This window comes from Vombatus ursinus, unplaced genomic scaffold, assembly GCF_900497805.2.
Source record: "Vombatus ursinus unplaced genomic scaffold, bare-nosed wombat genome assembly UNPS02009173.1, whole genome shotgun sequence".
NCBI lineage: Eukaryota > Metazoa > Chordata > Mammalia > Diprotodontia > Vombatidae > Vombatus > Vombatus ursinus.
Genome location: NW_020948951.1, coordinates 4,285,564 through 4,308,686, shown reverse-complemented (window position 1 = coordinate 4,308,686; position 23,123 = coordinate 4,285,564). Strand labels below are relative to the sequence as shown.

Genomic DNA, 23,123 nt, shown 5'->3' with positions numbered 1-23,123 from the left:
AGAACCAGGAGAACATTGTACACAGTAACAGCCATGTTGTGTGATGACTAACTTTGATAGACTTAGCCCTTCTCAGCAATGCAAGGATCAAAGACATCTCCAAAAGTCTCATGATGGAAAATGCCATCCACATAGCGTATCCACAGAGAAAGAACTATGGAGTCTGAATGCAGATGGAAGCATCCTATTTGCTCTGCTTTTTCTTCTATTTTGTTTCCTCTTTCTTGTGGTTCCTTCTATTGGTTCTCATTCTTCTTTACAACATGACTAATGTGAAAAAAAAAAGAATACTGGAAAGATGAGGAGGGGCTGGCTTGTGAAGAGCTTTAAAAGCCAAACCGAGGAGTTTATGTCTGATCCTCGAGGTAATAGGGAGCCACAGATGTTTGAATAGGGAAAGGACATTAGACTACCCTTTAGGAAAAATCACTTTAGTAAACTGTGTGGGAGAGACATGAGGCAGGAAGACCAATTAGGGTCCTGTAGTGCCTCGAATTAGGGTTGTGACTGTGTGAGCAAAGCCACGGAGTCTGATACAAGAGATGTTAATGAATGTGCAAAGGCTAAGACTCGGCGGCTGATGTGGCTGGGGGTGGCACCAGGGTGGTGAGCTTGGGAGGATGATGGTGTCCCTGACAGTCACAGGGAAATTTGGAAGAGGAGAGGACTATCTGTTTGTTTTGATGGGCAGGGATGACAGGGGATGGCAAGATGATGGATTCTGTTTTGGATATGTTGAGTTGGAGAGCCCGTGGGGACAGTCAGGTCCAGGTGTCCAAAAGGAAGGTGGCGATGCTGACCTGGCACTCAGGAGAGAGACAAGGGCCGGATGTAGAGATCTGGGAACCATCGGCGTAGAGATGATCATTGAACTCGTGAGAGTCGATGAGATCTCCAGGTGAGAGGCTGTAAGAGAAAAAAGAAGATGGCCCAAGATAGAGCGTTGGTGGCTGCCCACCGTTAGTAACACAGGTGACGAACTAAGAAAGGAACAAGAGAATGAGCTGTGAAAAAAAGTAGGAGGTGAGAAGAGAGAGCAGTGTGATGATACCCGGGCGAAGGGGGTCAAGAAGGCTGTGGATCGAGCGTGGCTTTTCACATTCGAATCGACAAATTAAGAGGTCTTTGGTCACTTTAGAGAGAACAGTTTCAGTTGAGTAGTAAGATTGGAAGCCGGATGGTTTAGAAGAGAATGAGAGCAGAGGATGTGGAGGCCCCTCCTGTAGCCGGCTTTCTCATCAAGTTGACCCCGAAAGGGGAGGGGAGATGTAGGGTGATAGCTCAGGGGGATGGTAGGACCAAGTGAAGGCTTTTTAAGGATGGGGGAGACATGGATGTGTTTGGAGGCAGCAGGGAAGCAGTTGTGGGAGGGGAGAGTGACACTCTGATGGAGAAGATGGGAAGGCATGGTGGGGCCAGACGTGTCTGCAGAGGGGCTGGCCTTGGCAGGCAGAAGTAGGGCAAGGCCAGTGTGAGAGCCTTGTGAGAGGAGAGGGGGAGAAGAGGGAACTCTCATCCAGTGGCCTCTAGTTCTTTGCCGAAGCAGGCATTGAGAGCCGACGGGGTCTGTGGAAGGTTTGGGGGGAGAAGCGGAGGTTTGGAGCGGCTGCTGTGGGTCCCTCGTCCTCATTTTCAGTCTTTGCCTTTCAGCCCTGTCAAGGACGATCTCTATGTTCCAGGAGAAGGTAAAACTGAGAATACTGAAAGAAAGGCTCCTCGGGCAGAAATGCATCAGTCCAAAATGGGGGAAGGTAAGGAAGGTGGGCAGAGCAGTGGTCAAACAAGGAAGGGGTTTGAGGCTCCAACTTGGTTGGCTTGATGCTCCCAGGAATTGAGGGAGATGTCAAGGGCCCTGCTCATAATCCTTTGTATGGTTTAATGGAAGGAGCGCTGGATTTCGAGTCTTGCCGAGTTCAAATCTGCCCTCAGACGCTTAGTAGCTGTGTGACCCTGGGCTAGTTACTTAGCTCGGTTTGCCTCAGTTTCCCATCTCCTTCTCCATCTCATTCCTTCTCCAGCTGCAGATGAGTTGGAGAAGGAAATGGCATACCCCTCTACTATTTTTGCCAAGAAAACCCCAAATGGGGTCACGAAGAGTCAGACATGAGTGAGAAAGACTGAACAACAGCTCCAAATATGACTTGACTAGATCAGAAGCCTGTGGGACTGTCTTTATCATTATCATTCTGAATATCCACTTCTCTTTTAATCAGCCATAAAGCATTTATTAAATACCTACTAAATTCCAAGCAGTCTGCTAACTGCTGAGGATACAAAGAAAGGCAAACACATGGTTCCTGCCCTCAGGGAGCTTGCATTCTAAGGCAGGGGAGGGAGGAGACAAAATCTATGCACAGAATACATACAGAGCAGAAGGAAAGTCATCACTAGCTGCTGAGGAACTAAGAAAGGCCTCCTGCAGAAGAGGTTTTTAAAAAGCCTCTTTTTGATGTCTATAATATCTGTTGCTCTCCTCTGCTCATTCTGGGCCTTTGTACTCTTGACCCCATTCTCCCAGGACCATGCCCCTAGTATGTCCCTGTCCCACATGGCCTTCCCTTCCTCCTGGCCTCTCCAGGTTCCCTACGCAGCTGCCCAGGTTTCTTTAGGCCACTGTCACATATAGGTTGGGCCAGGTGCCCTTTGTGGTCCCTTCCCATTGGGTGACCCTTTGATTCCATGGGCAGCCGCTCATGGTGGATCCCCAGGATTGACCTCTTCAGATGGTCGTGCTCTGTGGACCGTGCATCGGGATGGAGAAGTCCAGCTAAGGATGGAGAAGTCTGGCTATGGGAGTGAGACTCCGATGACTGTTCATCAGTTCATGAGGGAAGCTGTCATGAAATATGGAGATTACATGGCCCTTGGAACAAAAAAGAAAGATTCCTGGCACATGCTGTCTTACAAAGAATATTACCTAGAGTGTTGGAAGGCCGCCAAGTCTTTTCTCAAGGTAAGTCAATGGTTCTCGTTAAAATTTTGGTAAGAGTGAGTTAAGGACTGATCTCCAGGGAGGATGAGCACTTGTTGGGTGGGATGGCTTCAGAGATCCCTCCTAGCTTTGTACCCATACCGTTATTTGCTTCATCTTAAAACAAAACAAAACAAAACATCCTAACAATTTGCACCATCCCTGTGTGGGGCCAGAGATGGGCTGCGTGTCTGTCTCCCAGAGCATATCTCACTAGAGTTCACAGAGTCTCCTGACCATTTTGGCTGCAGGATAAGGCCTTTTTTAGCTACAGAAACTCTGGAAGACAGAAGTTGACAGAGATGCAGAGGATAGAGCTTATATCCATGGAACCAGTGCCTGTACTGTGAAGTCAGGAAATGATGGTTTCAATGGAGAAAGCCGAGAAAATGAGGAATAAAGCCCCAAATCAAATCGTGTCATCTCCAGTGTTCCCCTGTGGAGACTCTTTAATCTTAAAGATACAAGTTGTAGTTCACGCTCTGCAAACATGCATTTTACCTAGCTCATTGCAGGAATGTCTCGTATGAGATAGGTAGCACAGGTGTCACCCTTTTATAGCCAAGAAAGCTAAGGCTTGGGTGAAGGAAAGTATACACAGCTAATATCAGAGGTAGGATTCAAACCCGAGTCTTCTTCATTGCCTTGTGATACTGCCCTCAGGAGGTTTGTGATCTTGGGCTCCTAGGGCCGACCAGATGAGAGTTTTTCCATTACGTTTTTCAGACCTCAGCATCTGCCAAGGACGCCTTTGTTGAACACCTGTTCACCTTGGCCCCCATATCCCCGTGATGGGATCACCCTTGAAAACCCAGGTTTCCAAAACAAATAAAACACAAAGCAGGGTTTCCCTTTGAGCAAAGAAGGATAATCCTGGGCCCCATGTTAGAACTTTGGTCTTTGTTCTGTGAGCTCTGAGAATGAGATGCTCCTTGGCCTGGAAATCTCTCAAGCGTTAGGGCTTGTAGGACTTGCCTGGGCACCTGAAGCTGAGCTGTCTGGGTAGCTTTGACCTGTGTCTGTAATGGAATGGCAAATAATCTCTTCTGCCCTTGCATCACAGACAGCTAGAGTGAGATAGGACCATGGCATCTTCTAGCCCAGCCTCCTCCTTTTACAGATGGAAAGCTGAGGCCCACAGAGGGGAGGTGACAAGGCCCAGGCTGAGAATAAAATACACAATTTCTGCTCCACTCTTCTCCTCCCAAAGTTGGATCTGCCTAGAGATGTGCAGAAATGAGGCAGCCACACTGTACTGGGAGAGTGTCCTGAATGAGTGTTGGGAGCGTTGGGTCCAAGTTCTGATTCTGCCGCGAATCTTTTTTTGCAAGCTGCTGCTTCTCCCTGGGCCTCAGTTGTCTCACTTGTGAAATGACGGGGTCAGACTCCTTGTAGTAAGTAGACTGTCCTGTTGCTTTCTAGGCCCCTTCCTAAAGATTTAGGTCTGGTGTCAGGGCCACCTTTTTGGAAGGGACATTTCTATATCCTACCTGTGTAGGCATAGGAAGGTAAGTGAACCTCATTGAGCCGCAGCTGTGAAGTTGGGGATTTAGGTGAGAGAAGCTCACTTTCAAGCCCCCAAGCCAGGAGTCTGGGATGGGGGACTAGGATGGAGTTGGGGGCAGGGAGATTGTTGTACAAGGGTCACTGACTATTCCATGAATAGTGTCTTTTTTCTGCTAAGTGTTTAAAAGAAGTGGCAGGGTATATAGGAAAGAGCCCTGAGCTTTGAGTCACAAAACCCAGCTCTGCTGCTTGAACGAATGGGTGAAAAAACATTGATTCGACGTTTCGTGTGTGCCAAGACCTGTGCTGAGTGCCAGGGTACACACGGTTAGAAGAATGAGACAGGTCCTGCTCTCAAGATGCCTCCTGAAGGAAGGTTCTGCCACAGAGTGAGGGGCAAGGCCTGGGGGTGCTGAGGGTGCTTGGGCAGCTCCAATGGCAGTGCCAGCAGCTCTGGAGGACCCACTGCTTATGGGCCAGAAGAAAGTAGCTGTCCTTAGGGAAAGTAGCTGGTGACCCCGGCTTATCCAAGCAGTATCAGTGGCCATGTCTGCTCAGCAAGGCGTGAGGGATTAGAGATGGGGCCTGGTGTACCACCTGTGGGAAAAGACAAGTGGGCTGAAAATGAGAGTGGGTGTAGGCAGTCATCGTAGTCAGGAAGGAAAGAGGGAAGAGAGAATTGGCCGGAAGGTCATGGGCCAAGAGGAAGAGGTTCCCGTGATACCCGAGAATCTTAATAGTTATATCTACCATTATACTCAGCACTCGCTCGCTCTGGGTTTCCTCATCCAGAAAAAGAGGACTGTCATTCTTGATAGGCAGCTAGGTGGTACAATGGGTAGAGCGCTGGGCCTGGAGTCAGGAGGACCTGAGTTCAGATGCGGCCTCAGGCACTTACTAGTTGTGTGACCCTGGGCCAGTTACTTAACCCTGTTTGCCTTAGTTTCCTCATCTGTCAAATGAACTGGAGAAGGAAATGGCAAGCCACTCCCGTGTTTTTGCCAAGAAAACCCCAAATGGGGTCATGACACAACAGTAACAACAAAAGCCCTTCATAGACTAGGAAGAAAGTAGTTTGTAAACCTGGGATTTCCTTACTATCATAATTAAAAAGCAGTTGGAGAACTCTGCTCTGAAAATGGTAAAGGGAGGGAGTGGGGAGCGCAGCAAACACATCACCATTCACCAAACCCTGGGCCCTTTATCTGTCTCCCCTTGCACAGAGCCCAGTGCCTTGCGTTCTGTAGGAACTTCATAATTAGGTGAGTGACTTGGTGATTTCATGGGACAGGTCCCCCAGGGGAGCATGCACAGTGCATTGTATATATCAGCATAGAGGGGTGGACAGTGGAAGCAGAGATCTGTAGGGCTCTGTTTCCTTTGACTTCTGAAAATAAAGATTTCCTGCCTTTGCAGTCTGTGGGCTGAGTTGTTTAAAGATCCCTGTGTCTGTGTTTCTCCAGCTTGGCCTTGAGCGCTTTCATGGCGTGGGGATCCTGGGATTTAATTCCGCAGAGTGGCTCATTGCTGACCTTGGCACCATCTTCGCTGGGTAAGGGTGTCCATACAGCTCGACTTCCCTAAGGACTGCTGTCCTGTTAATTAACATAGGATGCCTTTCGGAATGATTCGAATGATCCGGACTGAGAGGGAATGGGCCCCTGGTCTCTTGGCCTCCTCCCTCCCCACCCTTCTTTCATTCTCTTGCCCCTACAGAAAGGCCACAGGTCACTGTTCTAGAGTCCATGCATCCTGACGTAGCCTGGCCCAAAGGTGATTTTTAATCAATTTGCTCACTTTACAAAAGTGATTCATTAAAGTACTTGGTAGTGATTTACATTGAAATTAATTTCAGTGCGTAAAAGCTTGTGGCATTTTAATTACTTCCTCTAAATGAGGATTTTTTTCCCCCAGTCTTCTTTGTCTCTTGTGTCATAGGTAGTGTGGACTTGATTCTTCTGACTGATCTTTTTCTGCTTTGCATAAAGGTCTTTCCATATGCCTTTATATTGTATCATGGTACTTCATTATATTAATGTACTGTGCCTTATTCACCGATCCTCTTTTGTTGGACTTTGAGGTCATTTCCAGTTTTTTATAATCACAAATAATGTGGCTATGAAAAACCTTTGAACAGATAGCCCTTTCAGGAGGAGGAGAAGAGAGGTTTGATAATAAAACTTTCAGATCCTCTTCCTAGCAATGAAATTATTGGCTCCACAAAGCATGATTTTTTTTGTAAGTGTTCTGTCAGATTGGTCTCCAACCAAACTCTATAAGTAGCTGTAGACCCTAGCTTATTCATCTAACGCCTCCCCAATCATTACACACACACACACACACACACACACACACACACACCCCGCTTCATTTTTTTTGCTATTACATATAAAATTGCTATGAATAATTTTGCATAGAGTAAGTACTTTGTAAAAAATGTTTATTGAAACTTTTTATTATGACATGTATACAATCTGACAAAGTCAAAGTTCCTGAGAACTGTTAAGAGTAATTGGCATGCAGTCTTACAATAAGGTAGTTTACTGTTGGTTAGAAGAAAGTTGTGTGCTTCTGCTATAATTAGCATCCATACTATCTATTTTTTAAATTTCTATTTTGTGACTGTTGTCTTTGATATAAACTTTATATAGCTGTTGTCATTGTGTATATGAGGTTGTTTTTTTATAATTGTTTGATGTAAATCTTCCACATTTCTTTGAATTTTTCATATTTATTCCTTGTGGTAGAGTAACAATCCATTATGTTCACACACCGTGGTTTGTTCAGCCATTCTCTAATCATTGGGTACAAGGCAGGGACAATTTGACTATATCAATAGGCATTTTTTTTCTTGTCAATAATTTCCATGAAGTTCATTAATAGTGGGATCATTGGGTCAGAAGATAGGAACAATCTTGTTTTTCATCTAGAATTTCACATCATTTTCCAGGTCAGTTGGAACAAATTACAGCTTCACTAGCTGTGAATTACCATGCTTATTTTCCCACAGTCCTGTCAACACTGAAACGTTTCATTTTTGCCAATTTTATGGGTGGTTTGGGGTGACATCTCAAACTGTTTTAACTTTGAATTCTCTATTAACAAATTTGAGCATTTTTAAAATTATAGTTTCATAGGTTCATAGATATAGAGCTGAAAGACCATCTAGTCTACTTTACAGATGGGGAAACTGAGGCTTAGAAAAAATGAATGACTTGCCCAAGGTCATATGGGTAGTGAGAAGCAGAATTTGAATCCAGATAGTTGTTGAAAGGGTATGTATTTGGGGGAGGGTGTCAGGGTTAATAGTTTCTGTCTTTTGCCCATTTAGATAGGATTTCTTCTCCCCTCCCCCCTTCAGTTGGGCAAGTTTTAATACAATTAGTAGGCAGTGCCTTTTCTCACACAACTAGGATTTCCTCCTTTGGGGGTAAAGTAACTCAAATTCAAGATAGTATAATTCAAGATAAATAAACTGTCTTTAGGGTACATTGGAAAAGTCCACAGGGTCCACAGTGGGCGGGTACCAGGCCTTTCCCACACTAAGGTCCTTTTTTTTTTTCCCTACAGGGGATTGGCTGTTGGCATTTACAGCACCAATTCTCCAGAAGCTTGTGAGTACGTCATTAACCACTCTCAGGCCAACATCTTGGTGTTGGAGAATGAAACACAATTACAGAAGATTCTCCAGGTAACCAGAGGCTGGCTTTGCTTCTGCTGATAACACCTTGCCCAAGGACCTTTGGGTCCCTTCTGAGGTGCTGACCTCTCCTAAGTGGGAGCAGAGTGTCGGTGGGGTATGGTGAAAAACTCCAGGTTGGAATGCGGGAGACCCAAGAGTGCATCCCGAGTTATTTCCTGTTTGTAGGAGTCTTTCCTTCCTCTGATGACGCTGTCCCTTATTTTTCTAATGCCTTACAATTAGCTCAAAGGGAAGATGGCATGAGTATTACTGTCCCGTTGTACAGACGGGAAGACCAAAACACAGAAGGCTTGTGATTAACACGGGACAGAGCCAATAAGTAGCAGAGCGTGTCTGATAGCCTTGCCACTACGTCACATGAGATCTCGGACCTCAGAGCTGGAAGGGGCCTCAGAGGGCAACTTGCCCAACCAGGACCAGGATGAGAATCCTCTCTACAACATCAGTCAGTCAGGGTGCATTTATTAAGCACGTACTAGGTGCTGGGCACCTAGGACACACAGATAAAAAAAAAGAAACAGTCCCTACCCCCAAGGACCTTACATTATATCAGAGAAACAACATGGACACATACACTTACAGAGTATGTGCAGAGTAAACATGAGACTGTTTGGGGTTTGTTTGTTTGTTCCCAATAGGGGAGAGGCACTAGCAGCTGTGATAACGGGGTAGATGTGGCGGAGATCCGGAGAGGCCTTATGAGCTAGGCATGTTGAACGTACACTGACCTTAGAAGGAAGCTAGGGTATCCGAGAGGTGTGGAAGGGGAGGAGAAGAGCCTCCCAGGTGAGGGCTCAGCCTCTGCAAAGGCACAGAGATGAGAAATGGAATGGCAGGTAGGCCAGGTTGGTTGGAGTGCAGTGTACATGACTGGGGAGTGACACATAGAACACAGCTGGAAAGGAAGGCTGGGGCCAGAAGGCAGAGGCCTTTAAATAGCAAACGGGTTTATGTTCCCAGAGGCCCAATATCCAGCTTTCTCCTTGTTCTCATATGCTATGGCTGGAAGTCTGCTCATCATTCTTATGCACTTCATTTTGCACACAATATTCTTCCTAAGATGTACCTCTCACCTCAGCCCTGAATCATCAGACAGTGTAGTTCTGATGTCATCAGACTGGGGCCCAGTGCTCCCATGCTCTGGACACTGCCTCTGCTTGGTATGGCTTGATGGTGTGAGATTTTGTGGGTGCTGTGTCACCTGGTAGAATTCTAGAGTCTCAGAGCTGGGAGGGACCCCAGCCCATCTAATCCAACCTATACTTGATTTTGTTTTGTTTTTGGAGGTAATTGGGGTTAAGTGACTTGCCCAGGGTCACACAGCTAGTAAGCGTCTGAGATTGGATTTGAATTCAGGTCCTCCTGACTCCAGGGCCGGTGCTCTATACAGCTGTGCTACATAGCAGCCCCCCAGCCTATACTTGAACAAAATTCTCCTCTGCAACATTAACAACTGGTGGTCATCCAGCCTTTCTTTGCTTAAAACTGCCTCCCAAGACAACCCCGACCATTTTTGGAATCCGGCTTATTTGCTGGGGAGATGTTCCTTCCGTCAGACCTACAACTTTCCATCCACTGCAACTAGTTGTGTCTTCCAGGGCCAAGCAGAATGAATCCAGCCCCTGTTTCCCGTGACGGCCCCCCAAATGCTTGAAGACAACAGTCACATCTCCCCTTTCTCTTTTCCAGGCCAGACATCATCAGTTCCATCAACCCAGTCTTCCTGTGGCCTATTTTCTAGAACCTCACTCTCCTAGTTTCCCTCATCCTACACATATTTCAGATTATCTGTCTTTCCCAAAACATGGGACTTAGACCCGAATGCAGAACTCCAGATGTGATCTAACCAGAGCAGAGGATGGGGCAATTGTTGAGGTTAGTGAGGTGCTGGATTATCATTTCCTTCCTTCTGGACATTGTACCTCTCAGGACCACCTAAAGTCACATGAGGGTTTTTTGGCTCCCACATCTCCCTCTTGACTCATTTTGAGGTTATAGTCCGATCACGCCCACATCCTTCTGCTATGACCTCTTGTCGGACCCACCTCCTCCATTCTCTGCCCCAGTGGTGGATTCTCTGAACCCAGGAGTTTATCCCTAAATTTGACTTTATTAGATTTGTCTCATTTGGATCTCACCCCTGTCACCCAACATGCTAGTAACCTCTCCCAGCTTCCTGTTATCTGCAGATTTGATTAGCAGTCTGCCTCTGCTGCTGCTGTGTGATGGATAAAAGTTGTTGAAGAACACGGGACCAAAGACGGATGCCTGGAGAGTTCCATGAGGGGCCTTCCTCCGCCTTGAAGTGCAGCTCTTAATGACCACTCTGGGTCTGCTCCCTCACCTAGTTCTGAATCCCCCTAACTCTGTTACTATCCAAGCCACATCACTCCATCTTGTCCATGAGAAAAGCATTTTCCATTTAGCAAGCATTAACTGAGCACGGGCACTGTACCAGTTCTTGTTCAGTTGTGTCTGACTCTTTGTGACCCCATCTGGGGGTTTTCTTGGCAAAGAAACTGGAGTGGTTTGCCATTTCCTTCTCCAGCTCATTTTACGGATGAGGAAACTAAGGCAAATAGGGTTAAGTGATGTGCTAATAAGACACAGCTAGTAAGTATCTTCTCATCTGCCACTCTGGTAATCTGTTGAAAGATGAAATGAGGTTAGTCTGGCATGAATTTTGCTTAATGAAGTCACATTGGTGTTCATTGATTCCCAGGGGAAGGCAGTCTGATGTAGTAGCTGGAGTATTGGACTTGGAAGCCTTAGGTTTGAATTCCACCTCCCACAGTTTCAAGCTCTGTTGTCATGGACAAGTCTTTCAGCCTCTCAGATCTTCAATTTTTTCATCTATAAAATGAGAATAATAATAGTTACACCACCTTAAGCCTCATGGGGTTTGTTGTGAGGAAGGTATTTTGCAGCACCAAAAATACTATAGAAACATGAGCTACTCTTTCTCACAATTCATTCTTTTAATATTACCTTCTAGGATTTTGCTAGGAATTGAAGTCCATTTTATGAGGCCATAGTTTGAAAATTCTGCTCTCCTTTTCTGAAAATTGGCAATTTTTTTGTCCTTTAGTTCTGTGCCACTTTTTTCTGTGTGCTAAGATATTTTTCGAGCTCACTGATGGGCTCAGCTAGTCACATGTCATTTCTTCCAGTATTCTGAGATGTGGAGTTCACCAGATTCGTTAAGGGCAACTCTCTTTTTCTTCTTCTTCTTTTTTAATATTAACTAATTAATTTTTAGTTTTCAACATTCACTTCCATAAGATTTTGAGTTCCAGATTTTCTCCTCCTCCCTCCTTCCTCCTCTTCCCCTCCTCACGACTGCATGCAATCTGCTACTGGTTCTACGTATACATTCATATTAAACACATTTTCACATTAGTCACGATGTAAAGAATTAAAAACAATAGGAGGAATCACGAGAAAGAAGAAACAAAAAAAAACAAAAAAAAAGAGCAAATAGTAAGCTTCGATTTGCATTCAGACTCCATGGTTTTTTTTTCTGAATTTGGATAGCATTTTCCATCGTGAGTCTTTTGGAGTTGTCTTAGATCCTTGCATTGCTGAGAAGAGCTGTCTGTCAGAGTTAGTCATCACACAGTGTAGCTGTTACTGTGTACAATGTTCTCCTGGTTCTGTTCACTTCACTCAGCACCAGACCATACAAGTCTTTTCAGGTTTTTCTGAAATCCACCTGCTCATCATTTCTTATAGCACGGTAGTATTCCATTATATTCATATACCATAACTTACTCAGCCATTCCCCAATTGATGGGCATCCCCTCAATTTCCAGTTCTTTGCCACCACAAAAAGAGCTGCTGTAAATACTTTTGTACACGTGGGTCCTTTCCCCATTTTTGTGATCTCTTTGGATATAGACCTAGAAGTGGTATTGCTGGGTCAAAGCGTACACACAGTTTTATAGCCCTTTGGGCATAGTTCCAGATTGCTCTCCAGAATGATTGGATCAGTTCACAACTCCACCAGCAATGCATTAGTGTTCCAATTTTCCCATATCTTCTCCAACATTTATCATTTTCCTGTTTTGTTGTGTTAACCAGGGCACTGTATTTGTTAACCATTTCTTTCTGGGCCTTCCCAGACCTGAGAACATTCTTTTTCTGAAAAGAAAACTGAAGCAAATTAGGGATTGAGTAGTTCTGCTTTCTTTTCATTGTCCATTATCATTATCTGATCTTCCGTGAACAACAAGTGGTCATATCCTTACTTTGATCATACTTTAACCTCCAACATAGCAGTTTTGTGTCCGTGTGGTCATTACTGGTCTCGGCTCATTCAAACAATAAATGTTTATTAAGTGCCTACTGTGTGCCAGGCACTGCACTCACACTGTGGGCTTTAGCTGTTGTGACCTACTTTAGCTTGCCATTCGTCCTTCAGCAGGTTCCTCCTTCATTCTGAATCTCGTTTCCTTCACTGGGTGGCTTCAGACAGCCCCTCAGTTCCTCCAGCTCTGACATTTCATGTTCTACTGGAGTCAGAGACCCTGGGTTTGACTCTCGGCTCTTCATTTGTGTAAGACTTGGGAAAAGTCACTTCCTCTCCCAGGGCCTTAGGGGGTCAGACGAGATGGTCTCTCAAGTTCCTTTAGTCCTAGAGCTCTGATCCTGTGATCCCACAGGTCCCTCCTAACTCTGATCTTTCCTGTCATGATGCCATATCCTCTGTCTTTTGTGTCCTAGCTCTGTCACTGGCATGTTTCTTGGGATCATCCGAGTACAGACCATACTGGAGGGAAAGGGGAAGGGATTCCTGCTCAGCTATGCCTGGTATTAGGTGGCGTCTGAGGCCCCTTCTGGAAGCTAGGTGGATAGAATCCTGGGCCTGGAGGCAGGAAGACCTGAGTTCAAATCCAGCCTCAGATCAAACACTTGACACTTACTAGCTGTATGACCCTGGGTACGTCACTTAACCCCAATTGCGTAAAAAAAAAAAGAAAGAAACAGAAGGACGTCTTGCTGGGTCAGGCATCGTCAGTGGCATTTCCACCAGTGCATTATTTAGCTCTGGATCCTGTCTGCCGGAATCTCCTGGGAGGGGATATCTGAGGGCCAGCTGAGTAGTTCCTGGCGTAGGTGGCCTTGGCATCGTGAAGGTGGGACAGACCAGGTTCAAATAAATGGTTGAACTTGAGAAAGTGAGCACTTGAGGTGGCAGTAGGGGAACGTGAGTATTTCTTTCAGTTATATGAAGGGGTATTGGGGCAAAGGGAGAAGATTTGGTCTTTAGTGCCCTGGGTGGGTGGGGGGGATCTGGACCGATGAAGTTGGGTAGAGGTGGTAGATTCTGTCTCAGTATAAGGAAGCACTTTCTAGAAACTGAAATCTACAGTGAGGAGAGGTAATGAGTTCCCTGTCCAGAAGAGGTCCAGTTGACTTGTGTATTGGTTATAGGATGGATAAAGTGGCCCCTTTGGTCCCTCTCAGTTCTGAGATTCTAGGCTCCTCCTTCAGATACAAGCCCTACTCCTAGCTACCACTATCATCACATTTCTTGGCCTCAGTTTCCTCTGCTATAAAAATTTTAAGGGTTGGATTAGATGATCTAGCATTCTGTGGCTCTCTCTGACCTTGACACTGAGAGTCAATCAAATTCTTTTTCAGGTTAGGGAAAAATTAAGTCATCTGAAAGCAATTGTCCAGTACAGGGGGCAGATCAAAGTGAAGAGGCCAGACCTTTATTCTGTAAGTATGAGCTTCGCGCAAGGGGCAGGGGGGTCAGGGATGGGTGAGCAGGAGCCCTGGGGACAGACAGCAGGTCAGCGGCATCAGGGATCTTTGCGCTTGGCTAGTCTGTGGCACTGGGCTTTGAGGAGGGCTAGCAATGGCTCTGGGGTTTGGAGAAGGGCTTGGAACGCACTGCCGTACTCCTCAGGGACATGCCAGCTGGCATCCTGGTTAAGAAGGGCTCCTGGGCTGAGTCTGGAAGGTGGTGAAGACAGATAAGGCATGCTTTGAGCCGGAGGTAAAAACTGACTTTCAGGAAGCCCATGCCTCAGTGTCCCTGGACAGTCCAATTCCTATGTCTTGTCTAAATCCATTAGACCCAGGATCACATTGATTCTCCTTGACAGCTCAGCTGTCTGTGTGCCTTCCCCTCCTCTCTCCTGGTACAGTGGGATGAATTCATGGCCCTGGGAGAGAGTGTGCCCGATGAGAAGCTGAAAGAGGTCCTTGACACCCAGAAGCCAAACCAGTGCTGTACACTGATCTATACCTCGGGGACCACCGGGCCACCGAAGGGGGTGATGCTCAGTCATGACAACGTGAGTGTCTTTCTCTTCCCCACGTCCGCTCTGTAGAAGGTGATGTCAGGACACGCCCCTTTCCCAGTGTAGGTTGATAATTTGTAGAATAATTGGCCTCAGAGGGTGATGATCTCCCATCTTTGGAGGGGTGCAAGCAGAGACAGGGGATCCCTTCCAGCTCTCAGATTCTGTGATTCTGCGTGTTAATGCAGAAACTCACCTTAGGGGCCCTGAAGGACACTGTTGGGTGGTGGAGAACCATATTTAACCCTCTGGGGATTGAGCCTGATTTGTTGATTTAGCATGCATTGTCTCCTGTCAGTCTCAGTCATTAACCCTGAAGATCTGTGGTGTCTTAAACACTGTTGACCGGAGGCCCTACAGGCCAGGGGTTTCCCATTAATTCTTAGGGCCACGGGCCTGGTGATTTCTCCCCAACTCTCTTCCCATTTAGTTTTGGCCCAAACCTTATCCCCAGAAATAACCTTTCCTAGTGCCCCACACTATGTCTAGATTTCTGTCCTTGGGATTGTAACTTATTTGGGTACTGCTGCTGTGCTCTATGAGCAAAGCAGAATGGTAGTAGCTTAAAAGAAATGTGAGATGTGCAAATTTAGAGACATCTCCACTCCAAATGTTCACGTGGACTATTTGTGCCTGACCTGTGGTAGAGCCTTCCGACCTCATGTTGGTCTGATCAGCCATGGTCAGACGCACAGTACCTTGACCCCGATGTGGCGATGTCATTTTGGTCCTCTGTGAGCATGAAGGACAGCAGCCAACCATTTGGGTACATACTGCGTAGCCCTTAGTAGATCTGAGCCTCAGTTTACTCCTTTGTTAAATGGGGATGATACTCCTTGTGTGATTGCTGTGGTTGAAGCTTTGTGACCTTAAAAGTGTGCTTCAGTTTCTAATCTGACCTAAGAGCTGATGATTGATTTAGTAAATATTAATTGAATCCTTATTCTAAGATGGTTTGATTCTTCAGACATTTATCAAACCTCCTATCTTGTGTGGGGCATTGTAGGGGATGTAGAGATGAAATAGATAATCTCTGCCCTCAGGGAGCTTCTAGTCTGTTTGGTGGAGAAATGACACAGACAGAGCCATGAGTAAAGGGGAGGCGGCTTGGTGGCAGGCCCCCCGCTGCCTGCCCCAGGTCTACAAGAAGGGGCTGTCTTTCAGATCACATGGACGGCTAGCATGGCGACAAGCAGCCTCACGTTGAACTCCCCCCCGGAGCAGCAGGAGATTGTGGTGAGCTACCTCCCCCTCAGCCACGTTGCTGCCCAGATGATGGACCTCTGGTTACCCATGAAGATTGGGGGCACCACCTACTTTGCTCAGCCCGATGCCCTCAAGGTAAGGAAGTCCAGCGTGCCGTCTGAGTCGCTGTCAACCCAGTGTTTAATTGTGGGGTTAAAGGGAGAACGCGTGGCTTTGTAAGTGACAGAGTGGGTGCCTGACGCCACCACATCCACGCTCGCTCTTCTGCAAGTCGTTCTAGGTGTGTAAGGCCTAAAACCTGAGAGGGCACCCCCCACGCCTCACCTTGGCTAGCTTTTTCCGTTTTCTTAATAATGACTCTTGTTTCTGTTACCTTTGAAGCTTTAGAAACTCCTCATTGATGACACCTTGTGACGTAAGAGGCGCTATCCCCATTTTACAGATGAGGAAACTGAGGCAGGGAGATTAAGTGTCTTCCCACGGTCACGTGGCTAACAAGCATTAGATGGCTTCAGCAGAGGTTCTGATTCTGAAGTCTGTTCTGCCCACTATGCCATGTTCTTGCCTATGCTTGACGTGTATGGTGACGTAGTATGGAAAAAAGGAAGTGTAGAACGTAAGCTCTGTGAGGGCAAGAGCTGTTTGTTTTTGTCCTTGTACCCCAGTTCCTGGAGTATAGCAGGCAGCATGGTGTGATAGCAACATCAGTCACAGCAGCAGCAATAATAATAGCATTTGTAATGTACTATAAAATTGGCAGACATTTTCCATAAGAAATTTTAACCCTTTGAGCCTCACAACTACCCTGTGGGGGATAGATGCTTTTATCCCCATTTTATAGATGAGTAAAGTAAGGCTGAGAGAGATGAAGCGACTTGCCCAGGGTCATACAGCTTGTACATATCTGTGTAGGATTTGAACTCAGGTCTTCCTTATTCAAGTTGAGCACTCTATTCATTATCACAAGTGCTAGACTTGAAATCAGGAAGGATCTGGGTTCAAATGTTGTTTCTGATATTTATTAGCTCTATGACCCTGGGAAAGACTTCAGCTCGGCCTCAATTTCCTCAACTGTAAAATGAGGATGATGATAATAATATCCATAGTTCCTACCTTATGAGGTTGTTGTAAGGTTCAGATGAGAGTAAAGAATGAGTAAGATAGGGTCAACCAAAGCTACCTTGAAAGTCACCCCTGAGCCTAACACTTGATTTATTTGTTTTTAAAACTTGTTCAGAGCTCTAGAGAAACCCAGGAATATGTTTTTTGGTATTTTATTTCTCATTGATAAAATTGTAATCTCTCATTAATTAGCTTGAGCCCATATCCCAGTTCACTAAATATTAATTGTTTAATGAACTGAAGAAAAACTTTTTCCCAGTGGTGATTATTTTTTTTTCTCTATGTAGTGAATGACTTGATTTCCTATGATTAAATAAATATTAAAATCACTGACTTGATACCTTTTATGAATAAATTTTCTAACCTGTCACTGTTAACAACAGTTCATTTCTCTTCTCTTGTGAAAACTCAGTCTTACATTAGGTTTTCTCACGATACCAAGTAATGTCTGTTCTAAAAAATTCTCATTAAAAGATAAAAGTTGAAAACAGCTTCACTGCGGAAAAAAATCTTCCCATTTCCTTTCTCCATCTTCTTTAGCCTCTTACCAACCATGACAGGAAAAATGTCTTGAGCTTCTCTCAACTATCCCCTTATTTTTTGTATTTATATGTCTTTTTAAGAAATATTTTTTTCCAATTATATGTAAAATTTTGTTAGATGTCTTAAAAGATCTATTAAAAGATATCAATCTTAAAAAGATAATCTTTAAAAAGATTAAAACATTTTTAAAAAGATAAGCAATATTAAAAGATATCAATCTTTTTGCTTTTACATTGCCTTGATTTCCCACAGTATCTATCCTTCTTCCTCATCTCTCCTTCCCTTGCCCTGAGCCATCCTTTATAAGAAAGAATTTTTTTTTAGAGGAAGAAGAGAAAAAAAAATCAGCAAAACCAATCAATACATAAAAAATCCAAACTCTTATATGCACTTAGACACTTATGCCCCCCATCTCTGCAATCACTTTTAATAATCTCTTTCCATACTTTATATAATGAATCAGAAGTGAAAAATATGCTCTTTCCATCATTCCATAGAGAGAGGCACTTCATAGCAAGGCATTTTTCAACTGCCAGTACAAATTGTGTGTGTGTATGTGTGTATTTTTGTGTGTATGCATTTTACAACATTTCCCTTGGCTTTTTAAAAAAATATATTTTTTTTCCACTTGGTTTTTAAAGAGACAGTATTAATATCTATCATCTCTCAGAGTCATTTGAAACAAGAGTTACGTATGTAATGTGGTTAGTAAAACTTTAAAGCATTATATAAATGTCAGTCATTTAAAAGGAAGGCTTTTTTTTTTAACCTTTAATATGTATAGGGAAATTTCAACGAGTAAATTCTTCCTATCTAGATCAGTACTCATGCTGCAAATTATAGTCTTGAAAAATTGCCCAGAAGACACTAAAAGGTTAAGTGACTTGCATAATCACATAGCCAGTATTTGTTAGAAATGAGACTTGAACCCAGAACTTCCTGATTCTAAGACTAGTTTTCTTTCCATTACACTACATTGCCTCTCTTCTTATTCTTATTTTTTTCTTTGGTTTCAGTCATGTCCGACTCTTCGTAACCCCATTTGGGGTTTTCTTGGCAAAGATACTGGAGTGGTTTTGCCCTTTCCTTCTCCAGACTATTTTACAGATGAGGAAACTGAGGCTTGGCCAGGGTCACACAGCTAATAAGCGTCTGAGGCCAGATTTGAACTCAGGAGGATGAGTCTTCCTCACTCCAGGCCTTGGCACTCTTACCTGCTGTATCACTTAGCTGCATTGCTATTGTTATTAGCCTAATAAATTCTTGTGAATTGGATTGAATGGATGAGCACCAGATTCAGCGTGGTGCCTGGGGTTTGAATTCTGGCCCTAATACTTAGATCTTGTGTGACTTTAGGCACACCGTTTCAGTTCTCTGCGCCTCAGTTTCCTTTTCTGTAAAATGAAGACGTTGGACTCAGTGACCTCTTCTCTGGTCCTGTCTGGATCCAAACGCCTGACTTCAAACCCAGTCCCTTTCCCGCTGCCCTGCCTTTTGTCTTCCTTGTTTGTCGTCTGCAGCTTGACTTTGGTATTTGAGAGTCATGTGGTGCCCACCTGGCCCCTGGTGGCTTGGTTGCTTGGCAGGCTGGAGCCTTCTCTTCATCCAGTGGCCTTTTATTAAATCAGTAAGCATTGATCAAGCTCTCACTATTTTGTGAGTGGTATGCTAAGGGCTGGGGGAAATACCAAGAAACCCAGGCATTGTTCCTTGACCTTCCTTGGTTTCAGCCTTAGGTCTGTGTCTAATCCTCAGAGCTCCAAGCTGATGGGGCTATCCAGGCTGTGGCTGGGACCCAGAGTCCCCTTAACCAAAATGGTGGGAGGGAGGGAGTAGGAGAAGAAGCCCTAGGAAGCTTATGGTGATTATTTATGGGATCAGTCGGAAGAGAATAGACCCGAGTTCAAATCTGGCCTCATACACTTACTAGCTGTGTGACCCTGGTCAAGTCACTTAACCTTGTTTGCCTCCGTTTCCTCATCTGGAGCTAGAGAAGGAAATGGCACACCACTCCACTATCTTTGCCAAGAAAACCCCAAATGGGATCACCAAGAGTCAGACATGACTAAAAAGCTATAGCCTCTTGACATGGGTGTTGGTCCTTACTCTGGCCTTAAGTAGCTTGATTGTTGTTTGCAATCTTTTCATCAGTAGAATATAGCACACAGGTGTTGCCTGCTGGTATACATAAAAATCAGGAGAAGCAGTCAGGAGGGCAGAGCATGGGGCTTGGGGGAAGAGGTGGAGAACACATTTTATAACCAAATAGTGAAAATTTGAGTGTAGCGTCTGATAATACAGTTTCAGTTTAATTCAGCAAATGTTTACTAAACTACTTATTTTGTGAGACTCAATCCACAAGTATTAAGCCCCTACTGTGTGCCTCTGCAGTACTGTCTTAGGGCACTAGGCATACAGATGAATGAAGAATGTAAGAACGGAGAATGAAGCAGTCCCTGTTGCCTGGGATCTTACTTTCTCATGGGGGAGAAAAGATACATATAAAAATGTAAATAGTTTCATGTTAAAAAATACACATGTAGCTTGGAGGGGTGGCACCAAGAGCTGGAATCATCAGGAAAGACTCCATGAAGAAGGTGCGTCTGAGCTGCATCTTGAAGAGAGAGATTCTCTCATGAGGCGTGGGTGATGTGGGAGCACATTTGAAGAGATGTTCCAAAGTCGAAGTTGGCAGGCTTATCAGTAGATGGGCTGTGGAAGCAGAGAGATGCAATAGTGAGGAATCCAGGATGCCCTGGTCCAAGGGCTTCCTTCACTGGTCTGTCTCTATCCTGATAAAATCACAGTTCCTACCTCCTCCAAAAAGCTGTCATCCTGGCTTGCTTTAGGTCGTTGGTGGGTCTCTACCTCACAACACTGTCTGTGTCACACTTGAAAAAACAGGGCAGCTAGGTGGGGCAGTGACATGGAGTCGGGAAGACCCGAGTTCAAATCCAGCCTCAGACACTTAACTGGGCAAGTCACTTACCATCAGCTTCAGCTGTCTCACCTGTAACGTGACACCTGTATGCCATGTTAGAATGTATCTATCCTTTATATTTATAAAATGGCACCTGCCTCCCGGGATTGTTGTGAGAATCAAAAGACAGAAGCTATCAAGTACAGTGCAAGCCTTCAAGCCCTGTATAAATGTGTAATTATCAGAATAGACATAGAGACCAGAGAAGCAAAAGCAGTCTGCCCGAGGTCATCCGGCATTTGCAAGGTGGCCCCTTGCCATTTGCAGAAGTGGGATCAGAACTTGGGCCTTGGCCTGGAGGGCTTTAATGCCGTGCCCTTCTTCTGGGGCGTTGGAAGGCTGGCTTCCTTCCCAGCTGCAGGGATAGCTCAGGAACGTGGTGGTGGCTCTCTGCTGGGCACGTGACCTGATGTCGGTTGAGTTACCGACCGCCTCAGTGCCCCTAAGCAGCTCTAACTGGAAGATATGTTACCAGCCAGCCACTGAGCTGGGTCTGCTTCAGTAGAAGGAACTTCCCCATGAGTTTCCTGGGTGGATAATTCAGGAATCTGGACTCCTCCGGGAGTGGTTCTGGGGGAAGGCACGGCGTGAGATGGGAGGGTCGGGAAGGAGGGTTTTCCTCTAGTTGCTGTTTTTGTTCCGTACCAGTTCAGGGACTGAATCGTGGTGGAAGGGGTCCTAGAGATCACCTCACCTGATCCCCTTAGTGTTCAGCTGGGAAAACCGAGGACCAGCATTCAGGATATACTTATATACATGATGTCTCCCCGTTAGAATGTAAGCCCCTCGAGGGCAGAAACCTTTTCCCCTCGTGCCTGACGTGTGCTTAATAAAATACCTATTGATTAGTTAACCTCACAGCTAGTGAGAGCCAAAAGAAGATTTGACCTTGGCTGCAGACCTTGGGCTATTTCTCCAGCCTCCAGGGCCCTCGAACCCTGAGGCTTGGCCCTCGCTGTATCTTTGGATCAGAGATCCCTAATTCTCCTTCTCTCCTGTTGGCTCAGGGCACCTTGTCTACGACATTACGAGAGGTGAGGCCCACGGCCTTCCTGGGAGTGCCCCGGGTCTGGGAGAAGATGCAGGAGAAGATGAAGGAAGCTGGTGCCAGTTCTTCTTCATTTAAGAAGAAAATAGCCGCGTGGGCCAGAGCCATTGGTCTTCAGACACACATGAGACGGATGAACAGGTGAGTGACCTTTCCTTCAGTAAGGAGCAAGAAGAAGCATCACATGGTTTCTGACCTGAGTCCCCTCTATGACATTCCAGCCTCCACTCAAAGACCTTCAGCCCTGGGGCCTCCCTGCCTCCCTCCCAAAGCAGCCCGTGTCTGTTAGACTGTAAGCTCCCTGAGGGCAGGACCTGGCTTCCCTTTCCTTGTGTCCCCAGTGTTTAGCACAGAGCCTGGCACAAAGTAAGCGTTTTATGAATGGTCCTTAACCGGATCATTGATAGTTCTAATTGTCAAGAAAGCTTTCTTGACATCACACCTAAATTTAGACCCAAGTTCTGATCCCAGATCTGGCATTTAATGACTCTCTCCGTGGGAAAGTCGCTTACTTATGAACTCTGAGCCTAGGTTTTCTTATCTGTAAAATGGGATAATTATACTTACCCAACAGGCCGATTCGGAGGAAAATGCACAAAAATGGGAAAAGAGGCCGGCAGTAGGGGTTGAGGATTGCTACAGGCCCGAAGACCTTACCACTGATGAGGCTCTGGTTTTGATTTCTTTTTAAAGGGAGACACATTTTTCCCTGAGCTACCATCTGGCCAAGTGGTTGGTGTATTCCAAAGTCCGTGTTGCCCTGGGCCTAGACCGCTGTGTCCAGTACTTTAGTGGGGCCGCCCCAATCACCAAAGACACCCTGGAGTTTTTCCTGAGCTTAGACATTCCTGTGTGTGAGCTGTACGGCATGAGCGAGAGCTCGGGACCCCACACGATCACCCACCGAGACTGCTTCAAGCTGCTGAGGTATTCATGCTGGCTACCTTCAGAGGCCATTTGCCCTTTTAAAGGGACGGTCCTTGGACTCATACTGATGAGGGGTGAGAGAAGGGGTGGTGAGTATGTTTTCCTGGAAGGGCCTTTACTGGTGTTGGTGAAAGTGGGGCCAGAAGGAAGAAGAGAGCTTGGTTTTTCAACCTTAGGCTCTTATTTTATTTATTTTTGGGAGAGGCAATTGGAGTTAAGTGACTTGCTGAGGGTCACATAGCTAATAAGTGTCTGAGGCCAACTTTGAACTCAGGTCCTCCTGACTCCAGGGCTGGTGCTCTATCCACGGCGCCACCTAGCTGCCCCAACCTTAGGCTCTTCAGCAAAGGTCCCCTTACCATGCAGTGACCTTGGGCCCTGAAGCCCTCCATCCAGCTTTCAAACCTGTGTGCTGTAGGTTGAGAAGGAAAAGGTGCCTGAAGGCAGGTGGTGGGAGATTAAGAGTCACAGCATGTCTAGATGGGGAGGGCCTCCTCTGACTTCTGGGACAACTTTCTCTCATGGCTCTCTGCCCATCCCTTCTCAGCCTCCAGTATCATGATGCAGCGGGGCAGTTCAAAGGAGATAGCATAGGTCAAGCATTGGCAAACTTGATGGTGTAATAGAATTGTCAGTAGTTTATTACTGTTATTGAAGGGCCCTTAAAGAACACAGTTTCAGGTCTTGGAGGGCCCTTAGAACACAGGATGGCAGAGTTGGGAGGGCCCTTAGAACATAGGATGGCAGAGCTGGGAGGGCCCTTAGAACACAGGATGGCAGGGTTGGGAGGGCCCTTAGAACATAGG

General features: G+C 45.7%; 1 protein-coding gene across 3 annotated transcripts in view; it reads left to right on the top strand.

Moving 5' to 3' along the window:
* Positions 1-23,123, top strand: part of ACSBG2 (acyl-CoA synthetase bubblegum family member 2) — a 56,383-nt gene that overhangs the window by 26,131 nt on the left and 7,129 nt on the right. For 2 of the 3 annotated variants that reach the window (XM_027851135.1, XM_027851137.1), the window contains 9 exons: positions 1,651-1,751; positions 2,688-2,953; positions 5,941-6,029; positions 8,048-8,168; positions 13,824-13,904; positions 14,294-14,485; positions 15,656-15,832; positions 21,350-21,531; positions 22,084-22,317. In XM_027851135.1, coding sequence (XP_027706936.1) covers positions 1,651-1,751; positions 2,688-2,953; positions 5,941-6,029; positions 8,048-8,168; positions 13,824-13,904; positions 14,294-14,485; positions 15,656-15,832; positions 21,350-21,531; positions 22,084-22,317 — 1,443 coding nt within the window. The remainder of the gene's footprint in view (positions 1-1,650; positions 1,752-2,687; positions 2,954-5,940; positions 6,030-8,047; positions 8,169-13,823; positions 13,905-14,293; positions 14,486-15,655; positions 15,833-21,349; positions 21,532-22,083; positions 22,318-23,123) is intronic. The other variant, XM_027851136.1, reaches the window with a different exon arrangement.